The sequence below is a fragment of the Lissotriton vulgaris genome, chromosome 4_1 (genome assembly GCF_964263255.1).
Source record: "Lissotriton vulgaris chromosome 4_1, aLisVul1.2, whole genome shotgun sequence".
NCBI lineage: Eukaryota > Metazoa > Chordata > Amphibia > Caudata > Salamandridae > Lissotriton > Lissotriton vulgaris.
The window spans coordinates 843,606,354-843,629,562 of record NC_141691.1 but is presented as its reverse complement, the minus strand read 5'-3'; the positions used below and the strand labels follow the sequence as shown (position 1 = coordinate 843,629,562).

Sequence of the window (23,209 nt, the reverse complement as noted above, 5' to 3'; positions counted from 1 at the left end):
TGTGTCCAGGCCCCACACTACATAGTGCAACTGTCTACTCACCTGTCACCGGCTGCTGGGCATCAATGGTCCACATCTAGCGTTGGCACCTGCCAGAAGACAACCGTAAGAGGGCACGAAGTCCCTCCAGGCCTCCTCACTCCACAAGGTTACCGAAAGCAAGAGATTGCTGCCTAATGCCCAACCAAAAGAAAATTATCGTACCCGTCATACAGGTGCACCATCACCAAGAAAATCTGTAGACCATCGCATCACCAGAGTGGATCTAAACACTCGAAACATCCGGGGTTCAACGTGGCTAGCCACCCAGGAACCATCTGTGGTTCCCCATAAACCTGAAGCCTGCAGAGGAAGACCATACCCGACCATTGGACTTTCTACCCTTGGGGTTACACGAGGCTTGGCTGCGCCCCGGTTGGGAGTTCTACAGTGAACCCTCAGCACAGCCTCCAAAAGGCCTGCACAGCCCACCCAGTCATGTGGCAATCCAGGGGCAAGGGCCTCAACGGAGTTCCAGTGAGAGGGGAATCCAAATTGGAGAGATGAGTTGTCAGCAGCTCCACAACAGGCACCGGGAAGCATCGAGGTCGCAGATGGAAACTGGTTACCCTAAGGCCATCTGCGGCTACAGGAGCGTGGTCCTGTTGCCAGTTTCTCATTGACGCCTTTGTGCGGCCTACGCGAAGCCCGAAGAGTCCACACGGTCCCATGGCAGCCCTGCAGGAAGGCCCTCCAGTAAACTCCTATGAGAGGGGAGTCTAGGCAGGAGAGGCAAGTCTGAAGTTGCTTGGCTATCATGAAATGGAAAGCATCATTGCCTCCAAGGAAATCCCTCAGCCGCCAAGGCCATCCTCCATATTTGCAGGCTGTCTGTCCACCAGAACCTGAGCGGAAGTAATAAGATCTCTAAAGTGGACTCCATCACCACTGTAGATGCACTGCTATTTTGAACTTTGTAAATAGACTCCAACACCGCAAGATCAGGTCGATCTGAACTTTATAGCCGAGGCGGACCAAAGCTTCCCGACCGTGTGGTCCAGAGCTCCAGCAGAGCCCAGCAGATGGCCTGAAGGGACTCATTGGTGCTGTGTATTGTTGCTTTGTGTTCTTCCTAGGTTGGACTTTTGTTTCTTTCTTTTTCATTAAAGTTTGGGAGGTATGTAGTGTCCTGCTTGAAACGTTCTAGTGTTCCACCTCTGTTTGCACCTCACACTGTACACCCACCAATCACAGGCATCACCGGTCAGGTGGCCCTGCTAATAAAAGTGGCCGGGCGCACGTGCCCTGGGCAGTTTCAGTACCCTACCACACTGTGTCTGTGCCCATTATTGATAGCATTTGGGCCCAGAGCTCACCACACTCACTACACATGGAGATCAAAGTGCTTTTGAGAATAAATGCACATGAAACAGGTAACCGCAGTAAAATGAACAAGTGTAGAAATTTGCTCTGTGGTACATCACCAAGATAAGTGAAGCTGAAAAACAGGTTACTTGGCGCTTCCTAGTCCGATCACCTCACCAATAGGCTCGCAATCTCAGCACAATGAAAATCCTTGTCTTGGTCAGTGGAAGACTCCTATTAATTTATCTATTTTGCTGGTGAATGTTAACTGAAATACCAATACTGTCAAGTAGATGGCAGTACACACACAGAGATGTGTAAAGAAAGTCATTCACGCGCAGCTCTCAAGCATTTCGCACCAACCATCAAAAATAAATATCGAATCCAGTATATCGGCTACCCATGATCAGATCAGTCAAGTCAGAGGAACTCATGAGGCCTCCATAATCCGTGGGTAGATCGACCAGTCCTCTGGCCTCTTCGTTGCATTCGGACTTATGCTGCATTCCTTTTGTAATGGACATAACTGTCCATTACACTTACATTACACCTTGCACTGTCACCGTCACTGTTACCATCACTTTTTGTGAAGCGCTGGCAGCGCAATACACTGCCCCATATTTACAAGGACAGGAAAAGCTACCCTGCGTGGCTTTTCCTGTCCTTGTAAATATGGTCCCTTAACCATAGGGGCATTCCAAGGGTTTTGCTGTGGGTGTGAGGAATCGTAAATCTGGAAATGCGTGTGAATGCCACTCCTCCCCAGGGGGCTCATTTATGAGGCTGTGCGTCACTTTTACGCCGCCGGTGCGTCACTTTTTGTGACGCACCAGTGGCGTAAAAAATGCGCCTTGTTGCGCCATATTTACAAAGTGACGCATCTAGGTAGATGCGTCACTTTGTAAACCCCTGCGCCACATTATACCTGCGCCAGGTATAATGTATGCAAGGGGGGCGTATTGACGCAAGGAAGGGTCGTAGAAGTGACGCAGTGAAATCTATGAGATTTCACTGCGTCACTTTTAGGACGCCGTTGCGTCAAAATCTTGCGCCTGCCTCACAGCAGGCATAAGACTGTGCAAGCCCTTTCACATGGGGCTTGCCCCATGTGAAAGGACGCATTGCTGGAGTTGCGTCACTTTTGTGACACACTCCAGCAATGCGTCACTTTTGAGCTTACAGATACGTCAGAAATAAGACGTATCTGTAACTCCTTGCGACATGATGCGTCATACATTAGATATGACGCATCAGGAATGTCGCAAGGAGTGCGCACTGAGAAGTGACGCATCGCTGCTTTCACGCAGCGATGCGTCATTTCTCATAAATGAGGCCACCGGGGAGGCGTAGGGAGGCGCAACAAGGAGATATTTATTCTTTCCTACTCGTTTTTGTTTCCTGTTTCTATGCGTGCTACATTCTGCAGCACACATTGAAAGAGGAATTCACCTCTAATTATTGTTTTTGTTCAAGAAGGGTTCCCTTCCTGCACATAAACAATAATTTGAAAGAATGCTGATTTTCAACTTCTATGTGTGCCAATGCAGCACACATATAAGTTGAAAAACAGCATTTCAGATTATTTTTGTGCAGGAAGGGAACCCTTCCTGAACAAAAATAATCTTCCCATGACGCAGGCATCATGGCGCATGGCAGCAGTTTGTGCGCCAGCACGGTGGGAAGCACAGAGATGCAACATATTGTTGTAAATATGTTGCATTGCTGTGCTTTCCAAACTAACGCAGACGGCGCAGCAAAATGACTTGCTGAACCATGCTGCGTTAGTTTATTGTAAATCTTCACCAAAAACACTGAGACAATTTGTGGCACTGGTGGTATCCCCTTTATCTATACAATCAATAACGTTTGGTTTGAAAAAGTAATTTTTTTTTCTAGTGATATGACTTTGTTCACACTCCTTGAACATGTCTTCTCATATAATTCAGAAAGAGTGTTTGTTCATCGTTCTGTGCTTTCACCAACGCTTGTCAACTATCTGCCATCCGGCATGCGATGATACAGCAAGCACTGGCCAAATAAATATGAAAGGGAAACATCTGAAATCTGTGCAGATGGTCACTTATCGGTTTCCACTGTAACAAGATACTGTTTCCAAATGATGTTAGGGGGAGAAAATAGGTAGTAAAAAATAGTGTCAATAACTTTCTTTAGAGGAAGACCGAAACTAGTTACAATCTCTAACATAGAAGTGTTTTTTTCTGCAGTATTATATTTTCCTCTGAGCAGAGCAAACAATGATAAAAGAAGTGGTGGGTGCCTAGTAGTGACAAACACCCAAAGTCGTTATTTACTACTGTGAGGCCTACTACTCTCAAAGGTTACTATTCCTTAATATTCTTTTCAATCAATCAGTCAATCAGTGTTTGTTAAGCACGACTACTAACACCTGAGGGTCTCAAGGCGCTGGGGTGTGATGGGGGCACTTTGGGGGTGGGGGGGGGGTTGCAGGTCCTGATGGGTGCTGAGGTTCAGTCGAAGAGCCAGGTCTGAGATCCTTCCTTGATTGGGTCAGCGGCAGGGATAGCCTGAGGTGGAGAGGCAGGGTGTTCCAAGTTTTGGCGATGAGGTAGGAGAAGGACCTTCCTGCAGTCCTGGTCTTGAGGATTTGAGGGCCAGTTTGGCAGAACGGAGGTGTCTGGTGGGTACGTGGAATGAGAGGCGGTGGCTCAGGTATGCTGGTCAGGTATTTTGGAGGGCTAGGTAGGAGTATGTGAGGAGCTTGAACGTCACTTTTTTGTCGACTGGGAGCCAATGGACAGAGACGCTTTAAGGAATGGGCAAAGTGGGCGCTGGCCAGGGCCCCAGACTTTCAGGGGGCCCCCTGACATAGACAGCTCTGTTCTGTATAGAGTCTTGCCCTGATGCCCCAGAATAATTCTTAAACAGAATGTTTTAAATACCGTTTTCCTTTCATTTATTTTTAATGTGATTGATGTGTGAGAGTCTATTACAGACATTTTGCAGGGAAATATTTTTTTATGTTACATGCAACATCCATAAAAAACTTTAGATAAGATCTAAACTCGACCTCACATATGAGAAATGGGAGGGTTACAGAGAAATTATTTGTAGTAATATTAGTGGGGTGCTGCTATGTTAGAATATTGAAAACACATCACTATCCCTGAATATTGGATGTAAAAACATTTAGAATTTGGACCAGTGTGCCTGGGCACTGTCAGTGGCCTGGCCAAAAGAGGCATAAAAGAACTGAACATGGATCATACATTCAAAGCTGATCCAAACAGGGGCCCCTAAAATATGTTTAGCCCAGGGCCCCCAAATTCCTTAAGATGACCCTGCCAATGGACTTTCCCCAGAAACTCAGAGATGTGGCTGTGGCTTGGGATGTTGAAGACCAGCCTGCCTGCAGCGTTCTGAACGATCTGTAATTTCCTGAGGAGTTTCTGGGTGACTCCTGTATAGAGTGCATTTCTGTAGTCGAGTCTGCTGCTGGGTAACCGTCTCTCTGGCCACAGTGGGGATCCACCTGAAGGTTTTTCAAAGCAGGCGAACAGTGTGGAAGCATGATGAGGAAACGCCGTTGATGTGGTGGCTCACTGTGAGAGAGGAGTCCAGTATGATGGCAGGGTTTTGTGTGTGGTCCATGGGTGTGGTTTCTAATGCGGCAGGCCACCAGTAGTCTTCCCAAGTGGAGGTGTTGGGCACCCGGATGAGGACTTTGGTTTTGTCCGAGCTGAGCTTGAGGTATCTGTCTCTCATCAAGGTAGCGTCGGCCTTCATCACGTCGAGTAACTTCTTTCTGGCGATTGTGGGCTCGTTGGTGATTGTAAGGATCAGCTGGGTATCTGGCCATATAGACATTGAAGAGGGTGGGGCTCAGGAATGAGCACTTGGGGACTGCAGCTGATCTCAGTGGGTTCTGAGAAGAACTTTGGTAGTCTGACTTACTGTGTTCTACCGGTTAGGAAGGAACGGATCAAGGGCCACTGCTTTGTCCCTTATGCTGGCGTTGTGGAGTCTCATGCTTAGGGTGTGGTGGAAGATGGTGTCGAAGGCATCGGAGAGGTCCAGGAGGATAAGAACTGCTGTTTCTCCTGGGTCAAAGAGGGAGCCAATGTCATCGGTGGCAGAGAGGAGAGTGGTTTCAGTGCTGTGTTTGCTTCAGAAGCCAGATTGAGAGGAGATCAGGACGTGGGTGGCTTTGATGAATTTAAAGGTAATCAAGATGACCTTCTCGATTCCCTTGGCTGGGAAGGGGAGCACAGAGATTTCTCTGAAATCCTTGAGGTCTGTCAGGTTGGCAGATGGTTTCTTCTTTTGAGGGTTGATCTTGGCGTGTTTACAGTCGTTGGGGAAGGATGCGGTCTCAAAGGAGCAGTTGATGGTGCCGCGTAATTTAGGAGTGATGGAGGTGATCACTCTGTGGAAGATGTGGTGTGGGCAAGGATCTGAGGGTTCTCTGGAGTGAAAGCTCTTCATGGTCTTGAGAGTGTCGTCCGTAGGGAGTGGGGTCCAGTTGAGCAGGATCTGTTGGGGGTGGGGGGGGGGGTCATTGCGCGTGGTGGTGGCAGGAGTGATGGGCAGGTCTTGGGTGTCAAAGCTGTCATAGATCTGCTTGGTTTTGAAGTGGAAGTTTGTGCCGAGCTTGTTGCAGACGTCTTGGGAGAGTGGGACTTCTGTGGCCACGCTGTTGGGTTTGGTGAACTCCTTAACAATGTCAAGGAATTATTTGCTGTATTGCGCGTCTGCATTGATTCTGTCTTGAAGGGCCATTTTCTTTGTAGTTTTGAGGAGGAGGTGATGTGCGGTGATGGCGACATTTGAAAGCTAAGTGTGCTTCTGGGGTTTTGTTGTTCCTCCATCTCTTCTCGAGCCACCTATAGGTGAATCTGGACTTGTGGAGGGCAGCAGTGAACCAACTGGCTTCCTTGGAGTGTTGCTTGCTGGGTGCTTTCTTGAGGGACGCCAGTGCATCAGAGCAGTTGGAGATCCATCATTGGTGGTTTTGTGTGGTGGTCTTGGTGTCTGTGAGTGTAAGCAGTGTGGTTTCTGGGGTTTTGTTGTTCCTCCATCTCTTCTCGAGCCACCTATAGGTGAGTCTGGACTTGTGGAGGGCAGCAGTGAACCAACTGGCTTCCTTGGAGTGTTGCTTGCTGGGTGCTTTCTTGAGGGACACCAGTGCATCAGAGCAGTTGGAGATCCATCAGTGGTGGTTGCGTGCTGTGGTCTTGGTGTCTGTGAGTGTAAGCAGTGTGGTTGTACTAAGGGTGGTGCTGAGGTGTTCTTTGGTGACCTTTTTCAAGTTACGGTGAGGGGCGGTAGGTGTACGGTTGGTTTGGTGAAGGTGAAATGAATGCAGTGATGGTCATTTCAGAGGAGTTACGAGGTGTTCATGTAGGTGATGTTTTCGTTGACAGAGAAGACGGGGTCGAGCGTGTGTCCCGTTGCATGGGTCAGAGAGGTGACTAGCTGCTTGAGTCCAATGTTGGCGAGGTTCTCCAGAAGGGATGCAGTGTTCTGGTCACTGGGGTTGTCCAGGTGGAAGCTGTGGTCACTGAGTAGGATGTAATCGGTAGATGCGAGAGCCTGGGGGGAAATGAAGTCGATGATGGTGTCGGTGAAGTGCGGGCCAATGGCCAGGAGGTCTGTAGATAAGGGTGCCATGGAGGGTGGTATTGGGGTTGGTCTGGACCTGAAAGGGGATATGTTCCCTGGTTGTCATTGGGTTGTCCAAGTGAGTTGTCCGGTTGGAGGGAGTTCTTTCGGACAAAAGTGATGTCTCCCCCTGGTCAGTCGGTGTGGTCCTTGTGGATGATATTGTAGCTGTCAGGGATGGCGGTGTCGATGTCCGGGCCCGGGCTGGGGTTCATCCAAGTTTCAAGTTTCAGTGAGAAAGGCGATGTCGGGGAGACAGAGTCGAGGAGGTCCCAGATTTCCATGGCGTGTTCGTGGAGGGAGCTTGTGTTGAGGATGATGCAGCTGAGCCGGTCAGTCACGGCAAGAGGAGCTGGAGTGCAGAGGAGGGTGAGGGGCGGCTGCAGTTTCATCTGGAAAAAGGTCCTTGGGAGTCTTTTGGTTCCATGAGGTGGCAGGCAGCATGGCATGTGGTGTTGAGGGTGAGGAGGGTGCTGGTGTCGTATTGGTGGAAGGTCTGAGACCCAGTGTGCAAAGAAGGCAGAGGGAAAAGAGAGGGAGAAAAAAAAAGTGCGAAGAAGGCAGAGGGAAAAGAGAGGGAGAAAGCACAAGGACAGAAGGCAGCACACCAGGGACGAGGCACAGGCGGGTGCTTGCAGGTGGAGAAGGGCCTCAAACACCAACCAGCAAGAGTCAGTAGACCTGCAAGGGGCAGCAGCTGCCAGGCGGAGCTGCATAGGGAGGGAAACAGTTCACTGAAAAGATCAGTGAAATCGCTACTTTCCTGGCATAGCGCCCGCCACAAATTAGTGTGAGAGGGAGGGCTGAGCATCTGGAAGGCAGGAAGTGGGAAACACAGTGCTGGAAGGGGCGGGCTGCAAGCCCAAGCAGCAGCATGGGCACAGTGAAAAAAGAAGTTGAAAAAGTGAAAATGGTATGAAAAAAGGGGCAAAAAGAGAAAAAGTAAAAACGAATGCAAATAAGGCAGAGGGTGAAAAAGAGGCAGAAAGTACAAACTGCTTTAACTCCTGATTGCAGAGGAGTAGCATCTTTATGTTTAATATCTTTGGATTGATAATGACAAATCTTATTTACTGGTAAAGTTGGATTTGGGATTACAAGTTTAGGAGTGCTACTTTTCATAAGTAAAAGAAACAATTGATGGACGGAATGCTGGACAATGCAAACATTCACCCCCAGTCACAAGGATCTTGGTTTGATCCATCATTCTTTTGCTCACCACACCACCCCAGTTTGGACCCAGCCATATGCAAATCATTCTTGCCCCTGTTCCTTATGGGAACAGTCCAGCCCAAACTGCCAAGCCAAGTCCTCCCTGGACCGGAAACAAGCATCCTAGGACCGGTTTCAGCACATCACCCTTCATCAACCAGGCTAGGTTGAATCCAGCGGTGTAGTGAGCACGGGACCCACTTCTGGGCATACCGTTCCCACTTAGGGCGACATATACAAAAGAAACAAAGTCAAGCTAGCCTGGCTGATTAGGGGTGAAACCCCAAAACTGGTCCTAGGATGCTTGCTTCCAGTCCAGGGAGGACCTGGCCTGGCAGTTCGGGCTGGACTGTTCCCATTGGGTGTAGGGTCAAGACTGATTTGCATATGGCTGGGTCCAAACTGGAAAGGCATGGTGAGCAAAGAAATGATGGATTTAGGCCCAGATCTCTGTACTGGGGTGAATGTATGTCATTGTTCTGCATTCTGTCCATCAATTGTTCTTTTTGCATTCGTCACCTCGAGTGGGACGGGTATGCCCAGACGTGGGTCCCGACTCTCCATGCCACTGGAGTCAAGCTATCCCGGCTGATTAGGGGTGAACCCCCTAAACTGGTCCTAGGATGCTTGCTTCCAGTCCAGGGAGGACCTGGCCTGGCAGTTCAGGCTGGACTGTTCCCATCGAGCACAGGGTCAAGGCTGATTTGCATATGGCTTGGTTCAAACTGGAATGGCATGGTGAGCAAACATCTTTGGATTTAGGCCCAGATCTCTATACTGGGGTGAATGTATGACATTGTACTGCATTCTGTCCATCAATTGTTGTTTTTGCACTTTTCAAATGTGAGTATTTCTCAGCTCTTAGCTATTTGTATGCCTTGCAGCCAGGTCTCCAATACACGTCTGAGTTTGGGTCACAGCTCCAGCTTGTGTATTCCCTCTAGAGAACCACAAACACAGAACACTCAGATGCATCTGAATTCATCTGCATACTGATAGGTCTTCCTGGCAGGAGGGAAGGGGAGGGACTGACATGTACATTCAATAGCTAGTATCCCGGCCTCACACAAAGCACTGATCAACACCCCAGGATTTGAATGGCAGACAGAACTGGGCTGAAAGGGAACCTGTGCACTTCAAAGACTTTTCTTTGAAGTCACCTCAACTTCAAAGGCCTTTTAGGCTATACGTACTGGGGCTCTGACCCCTGCTAATCAGACACCACAGCAAGGGACGCCCTGGGAGCGGTGCACCGCCAGGTCCCGGTTGCACCAGAAACTGGGTGTCCTCCAGTGCCTGCCACACCAGTGGACGGAGCCGATGCTGCACACCTGCAGGAACCACTCCCCTTTGCTAATGGACTAATTCTACTGCCAGCACTGAACTGAGCGATCCAGCACCTCCCCACCTTCCTGCAGGAGAGTCCCTGTGATGCAGGCCCCAGTGAGTGCAGGAAGGCACTGTAAACTTGAAATGGGACTCATGTGACCCCATTATCTGACCTGCGCATTCACACCATCTGGAAATCCTCATTTACACCAGTTGTCGGATATCCCTGGAGCACTCAGTGGTCTAGTGTTGGTGCAAGTATTCTATTAAGCCTCATACCTAGCTGATCAGGATGGCTATTTTTATCACAGTGTTTCAATGGGGGGTACATTTGTGTTCCCATAGAGAGGCAGTTCATGTGCTTTCCTTCTATCGTAAAAGGCCCAAAATAAGCATAGGAGTTTCTGAACATGTTGGTCATTTTATGACCTTAATGTGATATTTTACAAACTGCCTAACTTGAAGAGTAATTATCTGATTTTGATCATTTTAACTTTGTTTTGTTCAGGGCAACAAGGAGTGTCCTTATATATTTGAAAGTGCATTTCTTGAAAACGAAATACTGTATTTTAATCATTGTGGTCTTAATGTGCTTATAATACAATTATCTATTTTTATAGACCTGTGTGGAGTCTTTTTTTGGTGTATTAATTGTGTTACTGAGTGTGTGTGTTGCACAAATATGTTATTTACGTTGTGTATCTAGCTTACCCTGACTAGAATGATGAGTTCTACCAGGGTGAGGCGAATACCTTAGCCAACCAGGAACATCATTTGTAACAGAGTCCTAGAGTCATAAGGCTAACTTTCTATTCAAGCTACAGAGATACAACAAGCTACAAGAGGTCTTTCCTGTAGCTGCCCAGCTGACGAGTGACAACTCGACCTGGACTGAATCCTGCTGTTAGGCTCTGCCTGGCACTCTATAAATCTCTAAGCACCTCCCTTAAGGCCCTAAGGGGTTCCAGCAGTATATCTTAGTTGTAGATTGAGATTTAAAGCACTAAATTTAGAAAGTAAAATAATTGATCAAGATGAACCTGGTTGGTCAATCTTGCTGGCTCTCTATCATGGTCAGAGTAAAATTGTGCCCAGATCCCTGTCTACTGCGACCACTGACTATCATTATCAATGGCTTCTCTGTGCTATTCCTGTAATTTTGGTGTCACTTTTTCTTAACTTTTATTTTATTTTTCTAATTCAGCTTTGGATTTCTATCATTTTGCATTTAGACTTTATAACTGTTTTGGTATTGCAAAAATACTTTACACTTTGCCCTAAGTTAAGCCTGTCTACTCTGTGCCATAGCTAACAGGGGGTTGAGCTCAGGATAATTTAGTGACATGAAGGGTTCACTCTGACAAGGATTTTGATTGTTTGTTAAGGTGGATAGTTACCCACCCCAAATAATAATCCGGGTGTCTTACAATTGTCAATTGAATACACGTGCTAGCTGCGTTATTTACACATAAACTTTACTAAGTCCAACTTTCTAAAACCCATATGGTGCATGTGACAGTCCTGCCATTAAATAATAGGGCACCTTGACGTTTACATCAGCAGAGGATCATTTTCAAACCTGGAAAGTCATGTTCATACAGCATGTTTACTAGATTCATTGTTCTGTATATTGTAGATTCTAAGGCAGGTTTACTACTCACATTCCATGTTTCCTCCCATGATGTACAGGTTTTGAAGTTTGTTAGGAAATTCTGGATCCCGTCTCACAGCCATCGCCAGATTAGTCAGAGGGCCTGTAGCCACTAAGGATACCTAAAAAATGATTGCACAGTAATACATTTGACATGCATTCATGAGTTTCACTTAATCGATTCAGGTAGTTTTAAAATAAAGGTTAAATGCACTTCAAATGGGCATCTTTGATGTAGGAAAATAGAGGGTACTACTCTCATTGAGTTTGCTTAATACTCAACCCACATTTCGATTTAACAGAATTGGTTGGTCACACTATAACATAATGTATGTTATATGCATGAGCCCAATCACCTCGGTATGCAACGTTTACAACGCGCGCGTTACCACGACTTACCATTACCACGCGGTTGTAACAACAAAAGTTGTTACAACGAATTGCGCTGGGGGGCGCTCGAGGATAGTAAATCATTTAATTTACTATCCCAACACCTTCCCTACTATCCACGGGGACTGGTGTTGGAATAGTAAATTAAATGTTTTAAATTTGCGCCCCCCCAACGCAAGTCGTTGTAACGCCTTGCGTTGTTACAACCGCATTGTAATGGTAGGTCGTTGTAACGCTCGCGTGGTAACGTCATATATCCATCACCTCAGTGTTGTGATTCATAGAGATGTGGCACATTCTACTTTGGTGGGGAGGGGTGCAGCGGGGGGAAGGGCAAGGGGGTTATTCATGGATTTTCTCAAGTTGATCAGTCCCCACAGTTTTCCCTATGATATTTGTCAAGCTCTGAACTTTTTTTTGAGCCAATCATGGTTCCCATACCTCCGGGTTAAGTGCATAATCTGAGCTACGTCTCTCAAAACTTTTCGACTAAGTCGGTTGGATGAAAGAAATGAGGAGGGTTGAGAAAGAAGGATATGGTTTTGGATGAACCTTCTGTCATCAGAAGATATAGGAAAACAACCATCCAAAGATAAGAAAAGAAAAAGACCTTTTCAAGGAAATGATACAGTAACAGGCAAGTGCTTTTCGTAGTCAAGTTTTGCTAGGGCATATCCGTAGAAGGTAGGTCAGAAAAGTGTAACATTAAAATTAGGGCCATCAAGTCTATTAAATAATGTGCAGGAGTTTCTGCAGTATTTTAATTCATGCCTGTTAGGTGTCCAAGTGTATCACAGAGACCCCATAGGACTAGTTCACAGTATCGCTCATATCATACCCACAGATAACTGCTCAGGAAACTTACTTTGTCAAAGAGTGGCATCCGTGCATGTACCTGCATCATTATCCACAATCTGCCCAATACAAGGCAGAGGCTGTGGGAGATGCTGTTAAAGGCGATGGCAGGCGCCATATTGGGGCATGACTATGCCTGTGTAGTACACCAATGGCATCCACCAATACAAAAATGGTGACAACCTATTGGCTGTCATCACTCGAAGGGCCAAAAGGAGCATCAGAGATTACGTTTTCTACATTGTGCCCAATTGGAGACAGATATTTTTTTTCAGGAGCATTATTGCCTTTCACTCATCCATCCATCCACCCTTCCACTCCATCCATCCTCTCTTTCACTCATTCATCCATCTACCATTTCACTCAGCCATCCATCCTTCAATCCATCCATTCACTCACCCAACCATCCATTTACAATTTTGGTCATTCACCCTTTCATTCCCTTATCTATCCATGCGTTCACTCATCTGTCCATCCATTCACCCATTAACTGATCCATCTGTCCACTCTTTTAAGCAGCCACCCATCTACCCTCCCTTTCAATCATTCATCATTTCTTTCACTCATATATCCTTATAAACATCCTTTCACTCATCCATCCATTCGTCCTTTCACTTCATCCATTCATCCTCACTTTTATTCCATCCACCCATCCTTTCACTCACTCACCCATCCATCCCTCTATACATCCTTTCACACCGTCCATATAATCGTCATTTCACCCATCCATCCATCCACCCATCCATCCATCCACCCATCCATCTATTTACCCATTCACACTTTGTGTGAAAGTGGATCCATGTAGCAATACCCCCCACACTCCATTTGCCTGGTTTTTGATGCAACTTTTATTGGAGTGTACTGGGTCCCTGCTTACCAAGTTCCGAGTACCAGTCTCCTTTCCTTAAAAATGTACCACAATTAGCACCCCTTCAGCACCCCTATACGACTCTAGTAGATGGTACCCCTGGTACCTAGTCAGTGGGGCGGAAGAGGGTCCACTAAGGCTGCAGCACAAATGCTGCCACCCTAGGGATCCCTCACCAAAACTATGCAAACTACCATTGAAGACTGCGTAGTTCGGTGAAGAGAAAATCGAAGAGTCAAAATTGCTCACAGCCCTGTGTGCCATACCCCCATACACTGCATAAGGTGTAGGTAAGTCACCCCTATTGTAGGTCTTATAGACCTAAGGCAAGGTGCACTATTGCCCATGTGTGGACATATCTGCATGAGCAGATATGGCCCTGCAATATCTGAGCCATTCTTGGATATTGCAAGTGCACAGGGAAGCCATAGAGAGAGCATGGGCTGAATACTTACAAGTTTCCTAGCTCTTTGATGGTTTCACTGTCCCCTAAGATGTTAGGCGCCAAACATCTCATCTTAATAAATCTTCACTGATGCCAGTGATGGATCTATTAATAAATACACTCAGGAGACCCTTTAGAGGGTCCCCTGAAAACCTACCAAGCACTGGTTTGGTCTCTGACTAGTCTTAGCCAGCCTGCCATCACCAAACATGTTTCTGAACTTATGGGGCGAGACCCAGTGCTTTCCGAGGCGAGGAACAAAGCCTGCTCTGCATGGAGGTGTTTCACACCACTCCCAGGCCAGGATGGCCTTCCAGGGCTGGAGGCTTCAAAGGCGATGCTGCATTTGGAATGCGACAGATGCATCTCCAGATAGTGGGGAATGCAACCCCCTTTCGTCCTCCACATTTGGAGGGAGGACTATTGGGAAAATGTGTTAAATTATTAGGTGGGCCCCTCTCCCACAGGAAGTGGTTACTGAAAGGGTGGAACACCCTAAAGGTAGGTAGCCCATTGGTTACTACCTGTCAACCCCTTTAATGCTCAAAAATGTAGTATTTAAGTGGCATCCCTGGACTCCAAGCATAGACTTGGTAGGCACAGAGAAGAAAAGGACAGAGAAGGGCTGCTGACCCAAAGACTAAAGCCCTGCTGTAGAAAACTGACGTCAAACAATGCCTGATGCCTTAAAGACTCGACAATCGTGGTATGCAGACTCGTTCTGCAACAGTGAGGCCTCCAAGAACCCCATAGCTCCTCTAGCCTTCTACAAATTGCCAAAGAACTCCCTCGGAGTGGGGGTACTGCTCTCCTGCAGCCGCAAACACCGAAAAGCAGAATCTGGTTTTACCGACTTGCTGCTCCCCTGCAAATCTTATACAGTACTCAAACCAAAATTGGTACGCCAGCTCCGGGGGTCAGATATGTCTCTCCACCAGGTATGAAGTCATCAGGATCTACCAGAGCCATGCTTCACCAATACTCTGGGTACTGGACCCTCTGCAGCATTCACCAAATCAAACAGTCTAATTCAGACTCCAACTGCCCAGGATGCAAGCACCCATCAAAGGATATTGAGACCCCTGAGATACACTTCATGAGTGCCCCATCTGTCTAAGAATCACCTCTCCAAGCTGCCTGCTCCTGCCTGCTAGGACATCTTGACACGCACCTCCCAGCTGACCTATCTGCTCTGCACCCGGCCTGATGGCTTGATAATGATAATCTACCTGAACTCCCATGGCCCTGAGGACCTTGCAACCTGCTCTCTCGAGTGGAACCCCTCAAACGTACCTTTAAGTCCCTTTGTGAACTGTGTTTTCAAGTGGCCCTCTTCGTCATTGTGCACCAGCTACCAATGGCCTCAGCACCATGCTCCCTGCCGATTTGGGATGCTCCAGAGAATCTGCAGGTGGAACATTGGGCCTGGCCTTGCTACTTACCTAAATCCCGACGGTGAACCTTGAAATCCAACTGTGTGATGTTATATACATATTTCTATTTTCTCCCTTTGACCTCAATCGTACGTAATTATGCACAAAAGGCATTTATTTTCTGAACTTGAAAATTCATAACTTAAAAAGTACTTTAGAATGAAGTTCTTGATCTGAAATATAGCATAAAAAATTGTGTTATATTTATAAATTGGTCTCAGATCTATTCTTTAGTGTGTGTCTCATTTATTGGCTCTGTGAGTACAACAAATGCTTAGCACTACCCTCTGACAAACAGCTTGCCCACATTACCACAAATACTGTTAGTAATTTTAACGCTTGCCTCTGTATACCGATTTGGGTCTACCTGGACCCTCTACACAGTATACTTCATTTGAGTGCACTGTATAGAGAGCCAGCATCCTACAGTCATTCATCCATACATCTACCCTTTCTCTCACACATCCATCTATCTGCCCTTTCACTCATCCAGCCATCCTTTCACTCACTTATTCATCCATTGACAATCGTGGTATGCAGACTCGTTCTGCAACAGTGAGGCCTCCAAGAACCCCATAGCTCCTCTAGCCTTCTACAAATTGCCAAAGAACTCCCTTGGAGTGGGGGTACTGCTCTCCTGCAGCCGCAGACACCGAACAGCAGAATCTGGTTTTACCGACTTGCTCCTCCCTAGCGAATCTTATACAGTACTCAAACCAAAGTGGTACGCCAGCTCTGGGGGGTCAGATCTGTCTGTCCACCAGGTATGAAGTCATCAGGATCTACCAGAGCCATGCTTCACCAATACTCGGGGTATTGGACCCTCTGCAGCATTCACCAAATCAAACAGTCTAATTCAGACTCCAAATGCCCAGGATGCAAGCACCCATCAAAGGTTATTGAGACCCCTGAGATACACTTCATGAGTGCCCCGTCTGTCTAAGAATCACCTCTCCAAGCTGCCTGCTCCTGCCTGCTAGGACATCTTGACACGCACCTCCCAGCTGACCTATCTGCTCTGCACACGGCCTGATGGCTTGATAATGATAATCTAGCTGAACTCCCATGGCCCTGAGGCCCTTGCAACCTGCTCTCTCAAGTGGAACCCCTCGAACTTACCTTTAAGTCCCTTTGTGAACTGTGTTTTTAAGTGGCCCTCTTCGTCGTTGTGCACCAGCTACCAATGGCCTTAGCACCATGCTCCCTGCCGATTCGGGATGCTCCAGAGAATCTGCAGGTGGAACATTGGGCCTGGCCTTGCTACTTACCTAAATCCCGAAGGTAAACCTTGAATCCAACTGAGTGATTTTATATACATATTTCTATTTTCTCCCTTTTGACCTCAATCATACGTAATTACGCACAAAATGAATCTATTTTCTGAACTTGAAAATTCATAACTTAAAAAGTACTTTAGAATGAAGTACTTGATCTGAAATATAGCATAAAAAATTGTGTTATATTTATAAATTGGTCTCAGATCTATTCTTTAGTGTGTGTCTCATTTATTGGCTCTGTGAGTACAACAAATCCTTAGCACTACCCTCTGACAAACTGCTTGCCCACATTACCACAAATACTGTTAGTAATTTTAATGTTTGCCTCTGTATACCGATTTAGGTCTACCTGGACCCTCTACACAGTATACTTCATTTGAGTGCACTATATAGAGAGCCAGCATCCTACAGTCATTCATCCATACATCTACCCTTTCTCTCACACATCCATCTGTCTGCCCTTTCACTCATCCATCCATCCTTTCACTCACTTATTCATCCATCCTTCCTTTCTTTCACTCATTCATCAGTCCACCCTTTCCTCCATCGGTCCATCCCTCTGTACTCCTTTTCACATCCATCCATTCTTTAAATCATCCGGTCACATGTATACATTTTACTCATCCATCCTTTGACTCATTCACCCTTTCAACCTGTCCATCCACCCAGGCGTTGACGAAGCACCCTGCACTTATCCATCTACCATTTCACTCAGCCATCCGTCCTTCAATCCATCCATTCACTCACCCAACCATCCATTTACAATTTTGGTCATCCACCCTTTCATTCCCTTATCTATCCATGCGTTCACTCATCTGTCCATCCATTCACCCATTAACTGATCCATCTGTCCACTCTTTTAAGCAGCCACCCATCTACCCTCCCTTTCAATCATTCATCATTTCTTTCACTCATATATCCTTATAAACATCCTTTCACTCATCCATCCATTCGTCCTTTCACTTCATCCATTCATCCTCACTTTTATTCCATCCACCCATCCTTTCACTCACTCACCCATCCATCCCTCTATACATCCTTTCACACCGTCCATATAATCGCCATTTCACCCATCCATCCATCCACCCATCCATCCATCCACCCATCCATCCATTTACCCATTCACACTTTGTGTGAAAGTGGATCCATGTAGCAATACCCCCCACACTCCATTTGCCTGGTTTTTGATGCAACTTTTATTGGAGTGTACTGGGTCCCTGCTTACCAAGTTCCGAGTACCAGTCTCCTTTCCTTAAAAATGTACCACAATTAGCACCCCTTCAGCACCCCTATACGACTCTAGTAGATGGTACCCCTGGTACCTAGTCAGTGGGGCGGAAGAGGGTCCACTAAGGCTGCAGCACAAATGCTGCCACCCTAGGGATCCCTCACCAAAACTATGCAAACTACCATTGAAGACTGCGTAGTTCGGTGAAGAGAAAATCGAAGAGTCAAAATTGCTCACAGCCCTGTGTGCCATGCCCCCATACACTGCATAAGGTGTAGGTAAGTCACCCCTATTGTAGGTCTTATAGACCTAAGGCAAGGTGCACTATTGCCCATGTGTGGACATATCTGCATGAGCAGATATGGCCCTGCAATATCTGAGCCATTCTTGGATATTGCAAGTGCACAGGGAAGCCATAGAGAGAGCATGGGCTGAATACTTACAAGTTTCCTAGCTCTTTGATGGTTTCACTGTCCCCTAAGATGTTAGGCGCCAAACATCTCATCTTAATAAATCTTCACTGATGCCAGTGATGGATCTATTAATAAATGCACTCAGGAGACCCTTTAGAGGGTCCCCTGAAAACCTACCAAGCACTGGTTTGGTCTCTGACTAGTCTTAGCCAGCCTGCCATCACCAAACATGTTTCTGAACTTATGGGGCGAGACCCAGTGCTTTCCGAGGCGAGGAACAAAGCCTGCTCTGCATGGAGGTGTTTCACACCACTCCCAGGCCAGGCTGGCCTTCCAGGGCTGGAGGCTTCAAAGGCGATGCTGCATTTGGAATGCGACAGATGCATCTCCAGATAGTGGGGAATGCAACCCCCTTTCGTCCTCCACATTTGGAGGGAGGACTATTGGGAAAATGTGTTAAATTATTAGGTGGGCCCCTCTCCCACAGGAAGTGGTTACTGAAAGGGTGGAACACCCTAAAGGTAGGTAGCCCATTGGTTACTACCTGTCAACCCCTTTAATGCTCATAAATTTAGTATTTAAGTGGCATCCCTGGACTCCAAGCATAGACTTGGTAGGCACAGAGAAGAAAAGGACAGAGAAGGGCTGCTGACCCAAAGACTAAAGCCCTGCTGTAGAAAACTGACGTCAAACAATGCCTGATGCCTTAAAGACTCGACAATCGTGGTATGCAGACTCGTTCTGCAACAGTGAGGCCTCCAAGAACCCCATAGCTCCTCTAGCCTTCTACAAATTGCCAAAGAACTCCCTCGGAGTTGGGGTACTGCTCTCCTGCAGCCGCAGACACCCAACAGCAGAATCTGGTTTTACCGACTTGCTGCTCCCCAGCAAATCCTATACAGTACTCAAACCAAAGTGGTACGTCAGCTCTGGGGGGTCAGATCTGTCTGTCCACCAGGTATGAAGTCATCAGGATCTACCAGAGCCATGCTTCACCAATACTCGGGGTATTGGACCCTCTGCAGCATTCACCAAATCAAACAGTCTAATTCAGACTCCAAATGCCCAGGATGCAAGCACCCATCAAAGGTTATTGAGACCCCTGAGATACACTTCATGAGTGCCCCATCTGTCTAAGAATCACCTCTCCAAGCTGCCTGCTCCTGCCTGCTAGGACATCTTGACACGCACCTCCCAGCTGACCTATCTGCTCTGCACCCGGCCTGATGGCTTGATAATGATAATCTACCTGAACTCCCATGGCCCTGAGGACCTTGCAACCTGCTCTCTCGAGTGGAACCCCTCAAACGTACCTTTAAGTCCCTTTGTGAACTGTGTTTTCAAGTGGCCCTCTTCGTCATTGTGCACCAGCTACCAATGGCCTCAGCACCATGCTCCCTGCCGATTTGGGATGCTCCAGAGAATCTGCAGGTGGAACATTGGGCCTGGCCTTGCTACTTACCTAAATCCCGACGGTGAACCTTGAAATCCAACTGTGTGATGTTATATACATATTTCTATTTTCTCCCTTTGACCTCAATCGTACGTAATTATGCACAAAAGGCATTTATTTTCTGAACTTGAAAATTCATAACTTAAAAAGTACTTTAGAATGAAGTTCTTGATCTGAAATATAGCATAAAAAATTGTGTTATATTTATAAATTGGTCTCAGATCTATTCTTTAGTGTGTGTCTCATTTATTGGCTCTGTGAGTACAACAAATGCTTAGCACTACCCTCTGACAAACAGCTTGCCCACATTACCACAAATACTGTTAGTAATTTTAACGCTTGCCTCTGTATACCGATTTGGGTCTACCTGGACCCTCTACACAGTATACTTCATTTGAGTGCACTGTATAGAGAGCCAGCATCCTACAGTCATTCATCCATACATCTACCCTTTCTCTCACACATCCATCTATCTGCCCTTTCACTCATCCAGCCATCCTTTCACTCACTTATTCATCCATTGACAATCGTGGTATGCAGACTCGTTCTGCAACAGTGAGGCCTCCAAGAACCCCATAGCTCCTCTAGCCTTCTACAAATTGCCAAAGAACTCCCTTGGAGTGGGGGTACTGCTCTCCTGCAGCCGCAGACACCGAACAGCAGAATCTGGTTTTACCGACTTGCTCCTCCCTAGCGAATCTTATACAGTACTCAAACCAAAGTGGTACGCCAGCTCTGGGGGGTCAGATCTGTCTGTCCACCAGGTATGAAGTCATCAGGATCTACCAGAGCCATGCTTCACCAATACTCGGGGTATTGGACCCTCTGCAGCATTCACCAAATCAAACAGTCTAATTCAGACTCCAAATGCCCAGGATGCAAGCACCCATCAAAGGTTATTGAGACCCCTGAGATACACTTCATGAGTGCCCCATCTGTCTAAGAATCACCTCTCCAAGCTGCCTGCTCCTGCCTGCTCGGACATCTTGACACGCACCTCCCAGCTGACCTATCTGCTCTGCACCCGGCCTGATGGCTTGATAATGATAATCTAGCTGAACTCCCATGGCCCTGAGGCCTTTGCAACCTGCTCTCTCGAGTGGAACCCCTCGAACTTACCTTTAGGTCCCTTTGTGAACTGTGTTTTCAAGTGGCCCTCTTCGTCGTTGTGCACCAGCTACCAATGGCCTCAGCACCATGCTCCCTGCCGATTCGGGATGCTCCAGAGAATCGGCAGGTGGAACATTGGGCCTGGCCTTGCTACTTACCTAAATCCCGACGGTGAACCTTGAAATCCAACTGTGTGATTTTATACACATATTTCTATTTTCTCCCTTTGACCTCAATCGTACGTAATTACGCACAAAAGGCATTTATTTTCTGAACTTGAAAATTCATAACTTAAAAAGTACTTTAGAATGAAGTACTTGATCTGAAATATAGCACAAAAAATTGTGTTATATTTATAAATTGGTCTCAGATCTATTCTTTAGTGTGTGTCTCATTTATTGGCTCTGTGAGTACAACAAATGCTTAGCACTACCCTCTGACAAACTGCTTGCCCACATTACCACAAATACTGTTAGTAATTTTAATGTTTGCCTCTGTATACCGATTTATGTCTACCTGGACCCTCTACACAGTATACTTCATTTGAGTGCACTATATAGAGAGCCAGCATCCTACAGTCATTCATCCATACATCTACCCTTTCTCTCACACATCCATCTGTCTGCCCTTTCACGCATCCATCCATCCTTTCACTCACTTATTCATCCATCCTTCCTTTCTTTCACTCATTCATCAGTCCACCCTTTCCTCCATCGGTCCATCCCTCTGCACTCCTTTTCACATCCATCCATTCTTTAAATCATCCGGCCCCATGTATACATTTTACTCATCCATCCTTTGACTCATTCACCCTTTCAACCTGTCCATCCACCCAGGCGTTGACGAAGCACCCTGCACTTACCTGTCCATTCATGATTCTAGATCAATCCATCCATCCATCCACCAGCCACCCACTCATTTACTCACCCTCCCAACCTTTCATGTTAATTATAAGCCTTTTTCTGTCACTTTGAAGACAGAGAAGGCCCATCAAGAACCCCATACCTGCTGAAGAGTGGGGTTGGCGATGCCCCTGATTGTGGGCTGTCAATGGCATATATTCTGCACACAGCAGTAGCCAGTAAACAAAAAAAAAACTCCCACTTTGAACTAGAGCTCTTTTGGCACTGAGTAAGTAAAGTAAGTCATTGCAACCCTTCCTAGAAAAAGTTGCTTGCATCGTCCCAAGTATCCATTCATCCTTTCATCCTTCAATTTACCCACTGATATCCACCATTTCACCTGTATATTGCATCATCTATTCAGTCGTTCATCCAACTTTCAGTCTCTCACCATTCCCTTCATCCATCCATCCACTCACCCATCCATGTCCAAACCTATCCATTCATATTGAAACCTATTGATCAAACATATCCATCCATCCATGGTTTCACTTGTCATCCATCATTTCACGTATACATCCCACTTTTTAAACATTAATTTATCCATATTTTTAATCAATCCTCTTTCACTCATTCATCCACTCTTTCTTTCACTCATTTTTCCATCCACTGTTTCACTGTATCCATACTCGCTTTCACTCATTCATTCATCCACCCCTTCACTCAGCCATCCATCCTTTCACGCATTCTTCCTTCCTTCGCTCATCCAACCATTCTTCCTTCCTTTCGCTCATTCATCCTTTCATCCATCCTTTCACCCATTCAACCATGCATCTATCTATTCACCCTATCGCTAACCCATCCATCCACCATTTCACTCACACATTCAGCTATCCATTCTTCATCAACCCTTTCACTCATCCATCAATCCTTTCACTCACTTATTCGTCCATCCACCCTTTCCCTCACTGTTTCACTCATCTTCAGTCCATCCTTTCATCCAGCCAACTATCAACACTCCCTTTCATTCATCCATCCATGCTTTCACACATCGAGCCTTACATATATACATTTACTCATCCATCCATCCACTCATCCACCCTTTCAACACATCCATCTACCATGCTTTCCCTCAACCATCCATTCACTCATCCATCCATCCACTCATTTACCCTTGCAACCCATCCATTCACCAGCCTTTCACTCATCTATCCATCCATTCGCTCATCCATTTACCCTTTCATCATCCATTCTTTCACTCGCTCATCCATCCATCCTCTCATCATCCCTCCACCCTTTAACTCATCCATCCATTCACCCTTTTACTCATCCATTCATCCATCCTTTCTCTCTTTCACTTATTCATCCATGCATCCTTCTCTCCACCTTTTCACTCACTCATCCATTCACGATTGCAAATCTGTCCATCCACCCATCCATCCATCCGCTCACCGTTTCACGTTAATTATGAGCCTTTGTCTGCCACTTGACGACCCCCCCCCTTTAATAGGAATTGTGGTCTTGTTCCGAGTGTATAATAAAAATGCCAATTATCATTTTTGATGTGCATGGGAGTTCATTAGTCATTGAGAAAATGGAAGGAAATCAAAATTACAGTGGAGACAGTTTGTATTTGTTCACTGTACTGTGCACTAAAACCAACATTTTTGTGTCACAACCAAGTGAATCCAAAGTGTTGTTGGGTCCATCATACAAGGC

The 23,209-nt window shown here is 46.4% G+C and overlaps 1 protein-coding gene across 1 annotated transcript in view; it reads right to left on the bottom strand.

The window, feature by feature from the left end:
• LOC147722661 (uncharacterized) overlaps window positions 1–23,209 on the bottom strand; it is a 164,423-nt gene that overhangs the window by 82,473 nt on the left and 58,741 nt on the right. Inside the window, exon 4 of the mRNA XM_086965164.1 lies at window positions 11,187–11,298. Coding sequence (XP_086821290.1) covers window positions 11,187–11,298 — 112 coding nt within the window. The remainder of the gene's footprint in view (window positions 1–11,186; window positions 11,299–23,209) is intronic.